General features: G+C 46.0%; 1 protein-coding gene across 1 annotated transcript in view; it reads left to right on the forward strand.

Moving 5' to 3' along the window:
- The window catches only part of LOC311225870 (disks large homolog 1-like), a gene marked incomplete at its 5' end in the record, with an annotated part of 66,250 nt that overhangs the window by 33,266 nt on the left and 17,984 nt on the right, over nt 1–15,000 (forward strand). Inside the window, 4 exon segments of the mRNA XM_084311262.1 lie at nt 5,033–5,207; nt 6,071–6,134; nt 12,837–12,852; nt 13,994–14,035. Coding sequence (XP_084167388.1) covers nt 5,033–5,207; nt 6,071–6,134; nt 12,837–12,852; nt 13,994–14,035 — 297 coding nt within the window.

Below are 15,000 nucleotides of genomic sequence, written 5' to 3' on the forward strand. Positions count from 1 at the left end.
TGGCCAATCAGAATCGCAAATCGCCCAACTGCGTTGTAGAAAGCATACAAGCGTTCGGTACAGCAGGATTTATTTTTATAATAATTATTAAATATAATACTTTTTTATTAAGTTATACTTAGTTCTCTCTTCCCATCTCCTCTCTCTTCCCCTCTCCTCTCCTCCTCTCCTCTCCTCTCCTCTCTTCTCTTCTCTTCTCCTCTCCTCTCCTCTCCTCTCCACTTCTCTCCTCTCCTCTCCTCTCCACTTATCTCCTCTCCTCTCCTCTCCACTTCTCTCCACTCCTCTCCGCTCCTCTCCTCAACACTCCTCATCTCTTCTCCTCTCCTCTCCACTTCTCTCCTCTCCTCTCTCCTCCTCTCCTCTCCCCTTTTCTGCTCTCCACTTCTCTCACCTCCTCTCCTCTCCTCTCCTCAACACTTATCTCATCTCCTCTCCTATCCCCTTCTCTCTTCTCCTCTCCCCGTCTCTTCTTTTCTCTTCTCTTCTCTTCTCTTCTCTCCTCTTCTCTCCTCTTCTCTCTTATTCTCTTCTCTCCTCTCCTCTATTCTCCTCTCCTATCCTCTCACTCTTCTCCTCTTATTTCATCTCATCTAATCTAATCTCATCTCATCTCATCTAATTTCCTTGTATCACCTTTCCTCTCTTATTCTCTCCTCTCCTCTCTTCTTCTCTCCTCTCCTCTCTTCTCTCCTCTCCTCTTATTGAATCTAATCTAACATCCTCTCATCTCCTCTTCTCTACTTTTATTTCATCTCATCCCAACTAATCTCATGTCATCTCCTTTCATCGTCTCTCCTCTCCTCTCTTATTCTCTCCTCTCCCTTCATCTCCTCTCTTCTTCTCTCCTCTCCTCTCTTCTTATCTTCTCTTCTCTCCTCTCTACTTCTATCTTCGTATCCCCTCTCTTCTTCTCCCCTCTCTTTTTCTCTCCTCTCCTCTCTTCTTCTCTCCTCTCCTCTCTGCTTCTCTCCTCTCCTCTCCTCTTCTCCTATTTAATCTCATCTAATCTACTCTTCTCTTCTTCTCTCCTCTATTCTTATCTCCTCTGTTTTTCTCTTCTCTCATCTCTTCTTCTCCTCTCCTCTCTTATTCTCTTCTCGCCTCTTCTCTCCTCACTCCTTCTATCCTCTCCTCTACTCTCCTCTCTGCCTCTCCTCTCCTATTCTTCTCCTCTCCCCATATTCTCTCCTCTCCTCTTCTCTCCTCTCCTCTCTTCTTCTCTCCTCTCTGCTTCTTTCTTCTCCTCTCCTCTTATAATCTCCCCTTCTCTCCTCTCTTCTTATCTCCTCTGCTCTTCTCTTATCTCATCTCTTCTTCTTCTCCTCTCCTCTCTTATTCTCTTCTCACCTCTCCTCCCCTCTCTTCTTCTCTCCTCCCCTCTCTTCTTCTCTCCTCTCCTCGTTTCTTCTCTCCTCTCCTCCCCTCTCTTCTTCTCTCTTCTTCTCCCCTCACATATTTTCTTCTCTCCTATCCTCCCCTCTCTTCTTCTCTCTTCTTCTCTCCTCCCCTCTCTTCTTCTCTCCTCTCCTCTCTTCTTCTCTCCTCTCCTCTCCTCTTATCTCATCTTCTCTCCTCTCCTCTCTTCGTCTCTCCTCTTATTGAATCTAATCTAATATCCTCTCATCTCCTCTTCTCTTCTCTCCTCCTCTTATTTCATCTCATCTCAACTAATCTCATGTCATCTCATTTCATTTATCTCCTCTCCTCATCTTCTATAACCTCTTCTCGTATTCTCTCCTCTCTGTTCATCTCCCCTATTCTCTCCTCCCCTCTCTTCTCTCCTCTCCTCTCCTCTTATCCCCTCCTCTTGATTCTCTCCTCTCTGCTTCTCTCCTCTCCTCTTATTTAATCTAATCTACTCTCCTATCCTCTCTTCTTCTATCCTCTGTTCTTCTCTTCTCTTCTCCCTCTCCTCTTATTTCATCTCATCTAATCTCATCTAATCTAATCTAATCTAATCTCGTCATATTTCCTATTCTCTCTGTCAGTGTTTTTGTGTGTTTGTCTGTGTGTTTCTTAGTGTTATAAGGACAGTGGTCAGTGTTTTTGTGTGTCTATGTGTTTGTTAGTGTTATAAGGACAGTGGTCAGTGTTTAATCATGGTCAGTGCCATAATCATGACGGCGGTGTACATTCCACCACAAGCGGATACCGCCAGGGCCCTGGCGGACCTACAGGGACAACTAAACAAACATCAGATCAAGCACCCAGATGCAGCCATGATCATAGCTGGCGATTTCAATCAGGCGAATCTGAAGAAAGTGACGCCAAACTTTTTTCAGCACATCGCTTGCACCCACCAGGGGAGGAAATACGCTTGACCATTGTTACACTCCGTTTAGAGGCCGGGTACAAGGCAGTACCGGCCCTCCATTAGCCCCTCCATTAGCTGGAGCAACGAGCACATCTGATCACGACGCCATCTTGCTTATCCCCACATATCGGCAGAGATCACGTGATGCTGTCGTGTCACGTGAGGTAAAGAAGTGGTCCGACCAATCAGAGGCCACGTCGACTGGCTGATGTTTCAGTCGAGCTCAAGTGACGTCAGTGAGTTCGCTCAAGTTGTTGTTAGCTTTATAACGACACTAGCAGATACCCATTGTACCCACGAAAAAGTTTGGGTCTTCCCGAACCAGAACCCGTGGGTTGACAATACTATCTGAGTGGCACTGAATGCTTGCACCACTGCTTATAACCTGGGCAGAGTGTCAGGAAATATGGACTACTACTGCTACTAGTATAAGGCTACAGTCTATACTCTGTGCAAGGCTGTAAAGCTTGCTAAGAGGACATACGCTGGCAAGATAGAGGCACAAATGGTCCAGAACGACACAAGAGGTTTATGGCGAGGACTACGGACGATAACTGACTACAAAGTCAGCGGCCCCTCAATGGGGAGTGCCGACGCCTCTCTCGCGGACAACTCAACTCCTTTTATGCGCGGTTCGGTGCAAACAGTAGCGACGCTAGCTCACCGGCTAACGACGTCACTAACGCACCGGTCGTCGTGGAGGGGGGGGGGGGACATCCGAGGGGGGCACTCTCTCAGTGACGGAACACAGTGTGAGAAGAGCATTTATGCGGGTGAACACCAGAAAAGCAGCTGGCCCAGATGGGATAACAGGACGGATACTTAAGTCCTGTGCTAACCAGCTAGCCCCAGTGTTCACCACCATATTTAATCTATCCCTGGCTGAGTCTGTGGTCCCTGCCTGCTTCAAGGTGTCCACTATAATCCCGGTACCAAAGAAATCCTCCCCAGCAGGTCTTAATGACTACAGACTGGTGGCACTCACCTCTGTGGTCATGAAATATTTTGAGAGGCTGGTTAAGGATTACATTTGTGCCTCCCTACCCAGTGATATGGACCCTTTGCAATTTGCATACAGGCCAAACAGGTCCACTGGCGATGCGGTCTCTCAGGTAATTCACAGCACCCTCTCTCACCTAGACTGCCAGAAGGGGGGCTATGTGAGACTGTTGTTCATTGACTATAGCTCAGCGGTCAACACCATAGTCCCCACCAGACTGGTGGACAAGCTGATCGAGCTGGGTCTGAGCTCCGCTCTGAGCGCCTGGATACTGGACTTTCTGAGTGAAAGGCCTCAGGCGGTCAGGGTGGGGGGTCAGACCTCCAACACCATCACCCTGAGTATCGGGTCCCCCCAGGGCTGTGTTCTGAGCCCCCTGCTGTATTCACTATACACACATGACTGTGTGGCCAAGTTCAGCTCCAACTCCATAGTGAAATTTGCGGACGACACAGTGGTGGTGGGGCTGATCTCTGAAAACGACGAGAAGGCCTACCGGGAGGAGGTTGATGTACTGGCACGCTGGTGTCAGGACAACAGCCTGCTCCTGAACATTGGTAAAACCAAGGAGCTGATCGTGGATTTTAGGAGAAGACAGCAGGGGACACACACACCACTGATGATAAACGGGGCTACCGTGGACAGGGTGAGCAGCTTCAAGTACCTGGGGGTCCACATCTCAGAAGACCTGACATGGACAACACACATAGACTCAGTCGTAAAGAAGGCGAAGCAGCACCTCTACCACCTGAAACAGTTAAGGAAGTTCAGAGTATCGGGGAAGATACTCCAGTCCTTCTACTCCGGAGCTGTAGAGAGCATCTTGACTGGAAACATCACTGCCTGGTATAGAAACAGCAAGGCACAGGACAAGAAGGCCCTACAAAGAGTGGTGCGCTCAGCTGAGCGTACTACGGTTATTTCACTACCAACCCTGCAGGTCTTATTTAACAAGAGGTGCAAATCCAGAGCCTGCAGAATAATGAAAGACCCTCACCACCCCAACAACAGCCTGTTCAAGCTGCTGCGGTCAGGCAAACGCCTGCGCACACCAGCAACTAGGACAGAGAGACTTCGGCTCAGCTTCTTCCCCCAGGCCATCAGAGTCTTGAACACTGAACTCTCCACACACAAGCACACATGAGCACACACACAACACACACTGTACACGCTCACACACTAGCAGCCACTTTAGCATGAACACACACAAACACATGATGCACACGCTCACACTCAACGGTCACTTTACACAATGAAAAGGTCACTTTAAAAAAAAATTAAAAAGAACAGGAGTGGTTCTTGTATAGCAAATAGATGGATATAGCAAGATAGCATAAGGATATAGTATAACTGTAGATTGTATAGTATAGCATTGTATAGTAGTGTACAGAAGACCCAGTGCCTCATCCGTAGCTAACATTGTATTGCACTATCGCAGGACCTTAGCATGTCTTTTACCATGCTTTTGTAAACTTTATGTACATTATACCTGTTATGTCTTATTCTTATTACTTGTATTATTGCACAAATGTCTTATTCTTATTCCTTTTTTTATTACTTGTATTATTGCACAATCGCTGCGGGCATGACCTCCCGCATTTCACTGTTTGCTTGTATGCTGTGACAAATAAAACTCTTGACTTGACTCTCTGTGTCTCTCTCTCTCTCTCTCTCTCTCTCTCTCTCTCTCTCTCTCTCTCTCTCTCTCCACAGAGCTCTGTATGACTATGATGGCAGTGGGTCAGATGCTCCCACTCAGGCGCTGGTGTTTAGTTTTGGAGATGTCTTCCATGTCACCAGCACTGGAGATGAGGAGTGGTGGGCCGCCCGCCACCTCAGCCTCACCCCCTTCCAACGGCCCGACGTGGGGGTCATTCCCAGCCGCAGGAGGTCAGGAAGCAGGGGGTCACGAGGGGTCACTGGGTTTTGGGGAGCGGGATTTACGTGACCGTCACACCCAGCACTTTATTTTGTTACTATTACTAACTAAGATAGCTTATGACAAAACAAGCTTCTACAGCTGCCCTTTATTATTGGAATAGTTCCAATGTGGATTAAACCAACTAAAAACCAGGTGAATAGTTCCGATATGGATTAAACCAACTAAAACCAGGTGAATAGTTCCAAGGTGGATTAAACCAACTAAAACCAGGTGAATAATTCCAATGTAGATTAAACCAACTACAAACCAGGTGAATAGTTCCGATATGGATTAAACCTACTACAAATTAGGTGAATAGTTAACACATAGTAAACACGATTTTAATTTTACAGTATATTTTATATTTCTCATTTGTATTTGTACACACACACACACGCACGCACTCACACACACACACACACACACACACACACACACACACACACACACACACACACACACACACACACACACACACACACACACACACACACAGTATGGTAATTACTGGCAGTTACTGTTATTTAATATTGACTGTGAACTCAGGAGGACTGAAGCTAATAACATAACTCTCTCTCTCTCTCTTTCTCTCTCTATGTCTCTCTCTTTGTCTCTATGTCTCTCTCTTTGTCTCACTCTCTATCTCTACCTCTCTCTCTCTCTATGTATCTATTTCTATTTCTCTTTCTCTCTATGTCTCTATGTATCTCTCTTTCTCTATGTCTCCCCCTCGATGTCTCTCTCTATCTCTCTCTCTCTTTATCTCTCCATGTCTATCTCTCCCTCTGTATGTGTCTCTCTCTCTCTCTCTCGCTCTCTTTCTCTCTCTCAGGGCGGAGAAGAAGGAGCGCTCCAGGTTAAAGACAATCAGAGTTTCCAGGTCTCAGGATAGAGGGGTGAGTACAAAATGACCTTTAACCTCTGACTCTAACCTTCACAGACAGGGCAGCCTGCCTTAACTTTAACCTCTCTACAGACAGATGCAAGCACAGACAGGGCAGCCTGCCTTAACTTTAACCTCTCTACAGACAGATGCAAGCACAGACAGGGCAGCCTGCCTTAACTTTAACCTCTCTACAGACAGATGCAAGCACAGACAGGGCAGCCTGCCTTAACTTTAACCTCTCTACAGACAGATGCAAGCACAGACAGGGCAGCCTGCCTTAACTTTAACCTCTCTACAGACAGATGCAAGCACAGACAGGGCAGCCTGCCTTAACCTTAACCTCTCTACAGACAGATGCAAGCACAGACAGGGCAGCCTGCCTTAACCTTAACCTCTCTACAGACAGATGCAAGCACAGACAGGGCAGCCTGCCTTAACCTTAACCTCTCTACAGACAGATGCAAGCACAGACAGGGCAGCCTGCCTTAACCTAACCTCTCTACAGACAGATGCAAGCACGGACAGGGCAGCCTGCCTTAACTTTAACCTCTCTACAGACCAGATGCAAGCACAGACTTGAGGACTTAACCTCAAGCTTTCCATTAGGAATAACTTGGTTTGAACCACAGGGATGTTATTTCATCTGTTTTTTCTATAGTAAGAAAGCTGATAACAACATCTCACTGCTACATCCGAGCCAGTTTTGAATGTTCAGTTATCATGTATAAAGCTTATAGATGAAGAGTTATAGAAAGGTCCACTACGTGTCTAAAGCTTCTAGTTGAAGAGTTATAGAACGGTCCACTATGTGTCGCTTCTAGTTAAGAGTTATAGAAAGGTCCACTATAAGCTTCTAGATGAAGAGTCTACTATAAGCTTCTAGATGAAGAGTCAACTATAAGCTGTCCATATCTCTGTATATATCTCTCACCCTTTCTCTTTCCTTTCTCTCCCTCTCTCTCTCTCTCTCTCTCTCTCTCTCTCTCTCTCTCTCTCTCTCTCTCTCTCTCTCTCTCTCTCTCTCTCTCTCTCGCTCTCTCTCTCTATCTTCTCTCTTCTACCAGTGTGATATTATGACTCATTAACAGTAGCTATTGTTAGAAAGTGTTGTCATCTCCTCATACCTCCTTCCACCTCTCTCTCTCTCTTCACTTTCTTTCTTTCTCTCTCTCTCTCTCTCTCTCTCTCTCTCTCTCTCTCTCTCTCTCTCTCTCTCTCTCTCTCTCTCTCTCTCTCTCTCTCTCTCTATCTCTCTCTCGCTCTCTGTCTGTCTGTCTGTCTGTCTGTCTGTCTGTCTGTCTGTCTGTCTGTCTGTCTGTCTGTCTCTGTCTCTCTCTTTCAACTGTCTCTCTCTGTCTCTCTCACTCTCTCTCTCTCTCTCTCTCTCTCTCTGTCTGTCTGTCTGTCTGTCTGTCTGTCTGTCTGTCTGTCCTGTCTGTCTGTCTGTCTGTCTGTCTGTCTGTCTGTCTGTCTGTCTGTCTGTCTGTCTGTCTGTCTGTCTGTCTGTCTGTCTGTCTGTCTGTCTGTCTCTCTCTTTCAACTGTCTCTCTCTCTGTCTCTCTCACTCTCATTGTGTGAACCAGCACCCATTGAGAACTGCTAATTAAAATTTATTTTTACAACACAGGTACATACACACACCCTTACACACACACCCGTTACAACACACACACACACACACACACACACACACACACACACACACACACACACACACACACACACATACACACACACACCCTATACACACACACCCTTTACACACACACACACACCCTATACACACACCCTTTACACACACACACACACCCTATACACACACCCTTTACACACATACACACACACCCTTTACACATGCACACACACAGGGCAGCCTGGGAGAAATGCGAGGCCCCCCCCCCCCCCCCCCCCCCCAAAGGTTAAAAGTCAACATATTCTTAAATAATAGCGCTGCCGAGGCTGGGCATGATACAGTCAACATATAGCAAGAGAGAGAGCGAGAGAGAGAGCTCCCGTTCTACAGTCAATATACAGTGTACAGAGAGAGAGAGAGAGAGAGAGAGAGAGAGACACATTGGAAAGAAATTTAAATGCTATTTGGCCCTAAACAGAGAGTACACAGTGGCAGAATACCTGAGCACTGTGACTGAAGATCCTTGACTAGGTACAGACTCAGCGAGCACAGCCTAGCCATCGAGAAAGGCCGCCATAGGCAGACTGTGTGTGTTAGAAAGAGAGAGAGAGAGAGAGAGAGAGAGAGAGAGAGAGAGAGAGAGAGAGAGAGCATGTGTGTTTGTCGTGTGTGTGTGTGTTAGAGAGAGAGCATGTATGAGAGAGATAAGCAAAGATGAGCCCCTAAAGGATATTCAACTTTTAATGGAAGAACAAAACAGAAGGAAAAGATAACTTCACAAAGGCAACATGAATATACATAGATCCAAAAGGACAAAGATCAACACTTAAATCCAAAGAGAAGAGGGTCTATACCAGAGAAAACAAAGTAGCAAGGACTGGGAGCCAATGGCCGACATCAGCTAAATAGGCTAGCCAGGTACTGACACCAGGCCACACACAGCTTTGGCCAACGGCCCAACGCTACCCAAGCTACACAAACGACCAAGACAATTCACACACAGCACATGTCGTATCTCCAAATGTTGTGAAGTAACATATGTTTTGCCTGGAAAAAAACATCGTTATTAACAAAACATTCGGGAGGGGAAGGAAGGAAGAGTGGGGTAATGTCATGACATCTCTTACCTGCACCAAGGAACGCAGGGCGAAAGGCCGCAACACAGGTCTCCACGTTGACGAAAGGCCTCTCGCTGGCGGGACAAAAAGAAGCTATGGCCGGAGCCTTGTCATGGTGCAGGCCCGACTACATCTTCTGTCAAAGATGATGTCGTAGTCAGAGTGCCAGAACCCCCTGCTATTCTCACGGCTAATGTCAATGGTCGTAGCACAAGCTAACAGCTAACTCTAGGCTAACTGATAGCATCAAACTAACGTTCCCAGCCGAGCGCAGCCGGCAGCTAACGTCGTAGCTAAACAGCTAACTGGCTAACAGTTAGCTCAACCCGGCTATCGCTAACCATTAGCTAACGCAGAAGCAAGCTATGCGGCTACCACTGAAAAACTGTACAACGTGAGAAAAGCAATACAGGTGCTGACACCAGGCCACACACCGTTAGCTACTAGTACTACAACAGCTAGTCGGCCAGTTTGGCTCCAGAGAGAGAGAGAGAGAGAGATATCCAAGGCGGGAATAGAATAAAGTGCATTAAAAACTCACCAAACGTCCAAGAGGATGGAGACAACCGCGTAGAGTTGACGAAGTTCATCTGCCGAACGACCATCCTCTTCATCTTGGCATAACAATGCTGCACGCGCTGTCTCTAGGTTAGCTAACGCTAGTTAGCCTTTAGCTAAGCTAGCTACTAGCCGACATCATCATGGCTATATCCCGACTGAACCACACTTAATATTATAACGTAGCTAAAGCTAACTAGCTGTCCCTGTCTTTAGCCGGGATGGCTAGCCTGACTGAACTGTCTAACATGCAACAACTTTCATCTTCAGTCCATCTGCCGAACGATGTCCTCTTCATCTTGGCTGGCATAACCTCCAATGCTGCACGCGCGAAATAGTCAGACGCTAGTGATGGGTCGGTCATGAGCGACTCGTTCATAAGAGCCGATTCATTGCCGTGAGCGTGAGTCGAATCGCTCACGTCTGGCAATGAGTCGGTTCACGCCCCTCCCCCCCCCCCGGCACGCACACAGACACACACAATGAACTCAACAGACGCTACCTTACCTGTAACTCCTCCCCTCATTGAAACCAATTCTGCTGCCTGCAGAGCCTCAGAGCCAGGAACGTGTCTAATGTGAAATATATAAGCATATAAGCAAAACTAGATTTTAGGTCTGTGATGAAAAAGGGCCTCGCGGGAAGGGGGGCCTCGCAAAAAAAAATAATAATAAAATAAAAAAAATAAAAATAATAAATAAAATATTTTTTTTTCTTTTTTTTTTGTGCGAGGCCCCCCTTCCCGCGAGGCCCTGTGCGACCGCACTGCTCGCACACCCCCTGAGGCGGCCCTGCACACACACACCCTAATGTAACGGAGGTCTGTGAGTATATCCACAGTCACAGAAACAGGGGTGTTGACAAGTGACTGTGGCATTACGGGCTGGTAAGTTAAACTCACTTCCCCATAACAGGGTTAATAGACGCATAGGTACGGTACTTAGGAGTGGATTCACTTCTTAGTGCAGCGGTCTATGTCGTCGCCCACGGAGCGGGAGCTCCCCTGTTCGACTCCCCCTCGGGACATCAGCATTTAACAACAACGCAGAGTAGTCCCAATACAATCCGTCACAGTGGTGCCGTGACCCGGATGTCCTGAGGGGCGTGAGTTTAGGGAGGTGAGTGTAACGGGGAAGCCTGTGAGTATATCCACAGTCACAGAAACAGGGGTGTTGACAAGTGACTGTGGCATTACGGGCTGGTAAGTTAAACTCACTTCCTCATAACAGGGTTAACAGACGCATAGGTACGGTACGTAGGAGTGGATTCACTTCTTAGTGCAGCGGCCTGTGTCGTCGCCCGCGGCGCGGGAGCTCCCCTGTTCGACTCCCCCTCGGGACATCAGCATTTAACAACAACGCAGAGTAGTCCCAATACGATCCGTCACATACACACCCTTTACAAACACACACACCCTATAAGTATCATCTATATTCTATACCATCATATACTCAGAACATTCTCCTTGCTGCTCTCAGTGTCATCTATACCATCATATACTTGAGAGGTCAGCACAGTTTGAGAGGTCAGCACAGTTTGAGAGGACAGCACAGTTTGAGAGGACAGCACAGTTTGAGAGGACAGCACAGTTTGAGAGGACAGCACAGTTTGAGAGGACAGCACAGTTTGAGAGTGGTCAGATATTGGGAGCTGTGACTGAGAGTTAACCATTTGTAATCTGCAGTTAATAATAATAAATTGGATTTAAAGAGAGAAGCGCCTTTCTCAGACTCAAGGACACTAAGGAGAGAGAAGCTATATAAAAAGGGTAAATAAAGAATTTAGTAAAAAAAATTAAATGAAGTAACAACAGGAAAAAAAAAAAAAAAAAAAAAGCAAGGTGCTGTCCAATTGGATGAAGTGGTTGAAATGAACAAAAACAAAAAACAGAAAACAAAAACAAACAACAAACAACAAAAACAACGGGATCTGTGGCTTAACCCTTTAATCGCCAAAAACGCCGTAGGACGTCTTTCCCCACCATGCTCATTCTGCCAAAGACACCGTACCACGTCTTTGATATCAATATTTCAAAAATCTGTGATCAAAATCATATTTCTCCCCCGGAGACCTGAGATCTCCTGTTGATCCCCTCTCAACTCTCCAACGGTTCAAGAGCGCCATCTGGTGGCGGATCGGCGGATCGCCCAAACAGGAAGTGATGCGCCGGAAGTGGTGCTTGCTCATATTTCGTCCGGGCACTCGTTAGCGGGACTCCATCTTGATACACTGAACATCGATCGGTTGCAAATAACTCGATAAACAACATGATTTGGACGTATATACTATTATACAACCTGTAAATGGATCGCATATTTCTACATCCCATAATAGGAACATTTCTGTTCCACGCTCATCGCCCAACGCTACGAGGAAGCTACGGTAAGATTCAACGTTATTTTCTAACGTGTTCGATACTAACTGCTCTAATGATCATATCACCCACACTAGATGAATCATATAACGTTGGCCACGGAATTATAAACGACCCCCCCCCCCATCCGGTCAACATCAGATGATCAGTAGTAACTTCTAGAAGCACGTCCATTTGACATTTTTTATCTCGCGCAGATTGCTATCAAACTGTATTTGATCATCAATATAATGCATTTGGGGCTATAAATCACGTTCTGGAGAAAGCTGCAGAAAACGATAAAAACATACTTATACTTTAGACTGTATTTTAGTATGAATATGTGAATGAAAAAGTATAACGTTACTACACCCTGAACAATAGATATAGGACGTTGAATGGGCCTTAGTAATGTCAATTTAGCAATACAATTTAAAAAGTTATAGCCCTGCAAAGAAGGGGAACTTCTCCATATTAAATAGGGCTGGCGGAGGATGGTAAATTATGAATTTAAGCATGGCGATCAAAGGGTTAAAAGAAAAGAGTCAGGGGGTGGGCTACTTGGGAGCAGGGCCGTGTTGCGTGAAGGCAAGTGTGAACAGGTGGGTTTTGAAGAGGTTGATGGTTAGTTTGTTGTTGTTGATGATAGGATGTTAAATGGGATTATTTATTGATAATATACTAGGTTGTTGTCAATTAAATTGAACCTATAGTGGTTTTTAACTACTTTTTATTAATTTGATATTTTAAGAGGTGATCTCTCTCTCTCTCTCTCTCTCTCTCCCTCTCTATCTCCATCTCTCTCCATTTGTCTCTCCCTCCCTCTTTCTCTCTCTCTATCTACCCCTTCCTCCCTCTCTCTATCTCTCTTCTTATTGTTCTCTCTTTGCTTTAATAAGGTACTTTGAGGTTTTCATCATAGAACTGCATAGTTCAGCTAAACACAGATGTATTGTATTATAATTATTTTATTTTATAATGACAATTTCTACATGTGATTTACAATCCCCCCCCCCCCCTCTCTCTCTCTCTCTCTCTCTCTCTCCCCAGGATGACGACAATAAAGGTGCGTATGTGGTGTGTGTGTTAATACTGACACCTGCTGGTTATTCTGTGTAACTGCGGCGCTCTGAGCACACCTGGGTCAGTAGACAGAGTTTGTTTTCTGTTGTCAACAACAATGGAACCAGTAGCATTGTCCTAAAAGTATAAAAATTAAAAACCCACTTATATTGTTCTGTTAAAGGCCAAATCATTGATCCAGGCATGGGGAAAAAAATGTATTACAAAAAACGGTAATGTTTGTAAACACTGAGATGAAACAGATCTATGTTATGATTTACAACACGTTGTGAAAGTCCAAATCCAAACTCTTCAAGAATGTATGTAAATACCGGCGGTCAGGTGGCGTAGCGGAGATTGCGCTCGTCACCAATGCAAGAGGCTGCGGTCTCGACTCCCGGAGTCAGCATTGCTTGGGGCTTGGGCTGATCGCTATACTAACTCGTTTGGCTGGGTTAGGGGGAGGGCAAGCCGTGGGTGGGAATCTGGCGTTGTGGACAGCAACGCCTACAGGTCAGGTCTGGGCGCTTGCTCAGCGGAGGCAGGACTTGATGAAGGCAGTGTGACCTCCCACGCGTTACGCTTCACCAATGAGAGTCCTCGCTGCCAGGTGAAAAAAGAGTCACTGGCTGTCGCTGTGCGTGTTGGAGGAAGCGTGCGGATGACTTCAGGGTTCCCTTGTACCAACCAGTAGGAGAACATGTGCACAACAACCAGGCAGGGGAGGGGGGGAATTGGCACAACGACTAAATTGGGACGGGGAGAAAAACAGAGAAAAATTGGAGAAAGAGAGGATAAAAAAAAAAAAAAAATTGTAAATATACGCCACATTGATAGGGTCAACAAATCACTGATTGGGGCTTTATATGTATCCGTTTTCTGAAGCCGGTGTGGTTTGGTGTAGTTTGGTGAGATCTGTGAGTCATATGGCTCCACCAAAAACACTTAGATACATTCTGGTTGTATATCAGACCAGGAGGCAGCCATCTTTATGCACCTGGTCTGTTTATAGACTGGAAGGAACAGAACTCCAGACTGACCCAAGATCTGCTGCAAGTACTTCCCTGTAGTGGACCCTGTGTGTGTGTGTGTGTGTGTGTGTGTGCGCGTGTGTGTGTAGCTGACCCTCCTGTGTTGTGTTTCAGAGCTGATTGCCTCTAACGCCAGTGATAGTGAGAGTAGCTGTCGTAAGTCTCCTACCTCTCTACTGTATCTCTACTGTATCTCTACCTCTCTACTACAGTATATATCTACCTCTCTCTACATCTCTACTGTATCTCTACTGTATCTCTACTGTATCTCTACCTCTCTACTACAGTATATATCTACCTCTCTCTACCTCTCTACTGTATCTCTACTGTATCTCTACTGTATCTCTACCTCTCTACTACAGTATATATCTACCTCTCTCTACCTCTCTACTGTATCTCTACTGTATCTCTACCTCTCTCTACTGTATCTCTACCTCTCTCTACCTCTCTACTGTATTTCTACCTCTCTCTACTGTATCTCTACCTCTACTGTATCTCTACCTCTCTCTACTGTATCTCTACCTCTCTCTACTGTATCTCTACCTCTCTCTACTGTATCTCTACCTCTCTCTACCTCTCTACTGTATCTCTACCTCTCTCTACTGTATCTCTACCTCTCTCTACTGTATCTCTAACTCTCTCTACTGTATCTCTACCTCTCTCTACTGTATCTCTACCTCTCTCTACTGTATCTCTACCTCTCTCTACTGTATCTCTACCTCTCTCTACCGTGCCTCGCTTGCTTCAGATCACTGCTGTGTGTGGTGTGTGTTTTGGTTTGAATGTGTGCCTGCAAGGTCATGTGTGTGTGTGTGTGTGTGTGTGTGTCTGTGTGTGTGTGTGTCTGTGTGTGTGTGTGTGTGTGTGTGTGTGTGTGTGTGTGTGTGTGTGTGCAAGCTTCCTCGTCTACCTCCCTGACTTCCCAGAACAGCGGTTATGTATTATAATAACCCTAGTTATATTAATACTGGCAAAACATCTGGCTTCACCTATTGAACTGCTCCTGGTCCCTATTGGTGCCCTCTGAAATAATGTCACCCAATGCACCTATCACTGACCAGCACTACACACCTATCACTGACCTGAACCACCTAACACTGACCAGGACTACACACCTGACC

Source organism: Notolepis coatsorum (assembly GCF_963971535.1).
Source record: "Notolepis coatsorum genome assembly, chromosome: 3".
Taxonomy (NCBI): Eukaryota; Metazoa; Chordata; class Actinopteri; order Aulopiformes; family Paralepididae; genus Notolepis; species Notolepis coatsorum.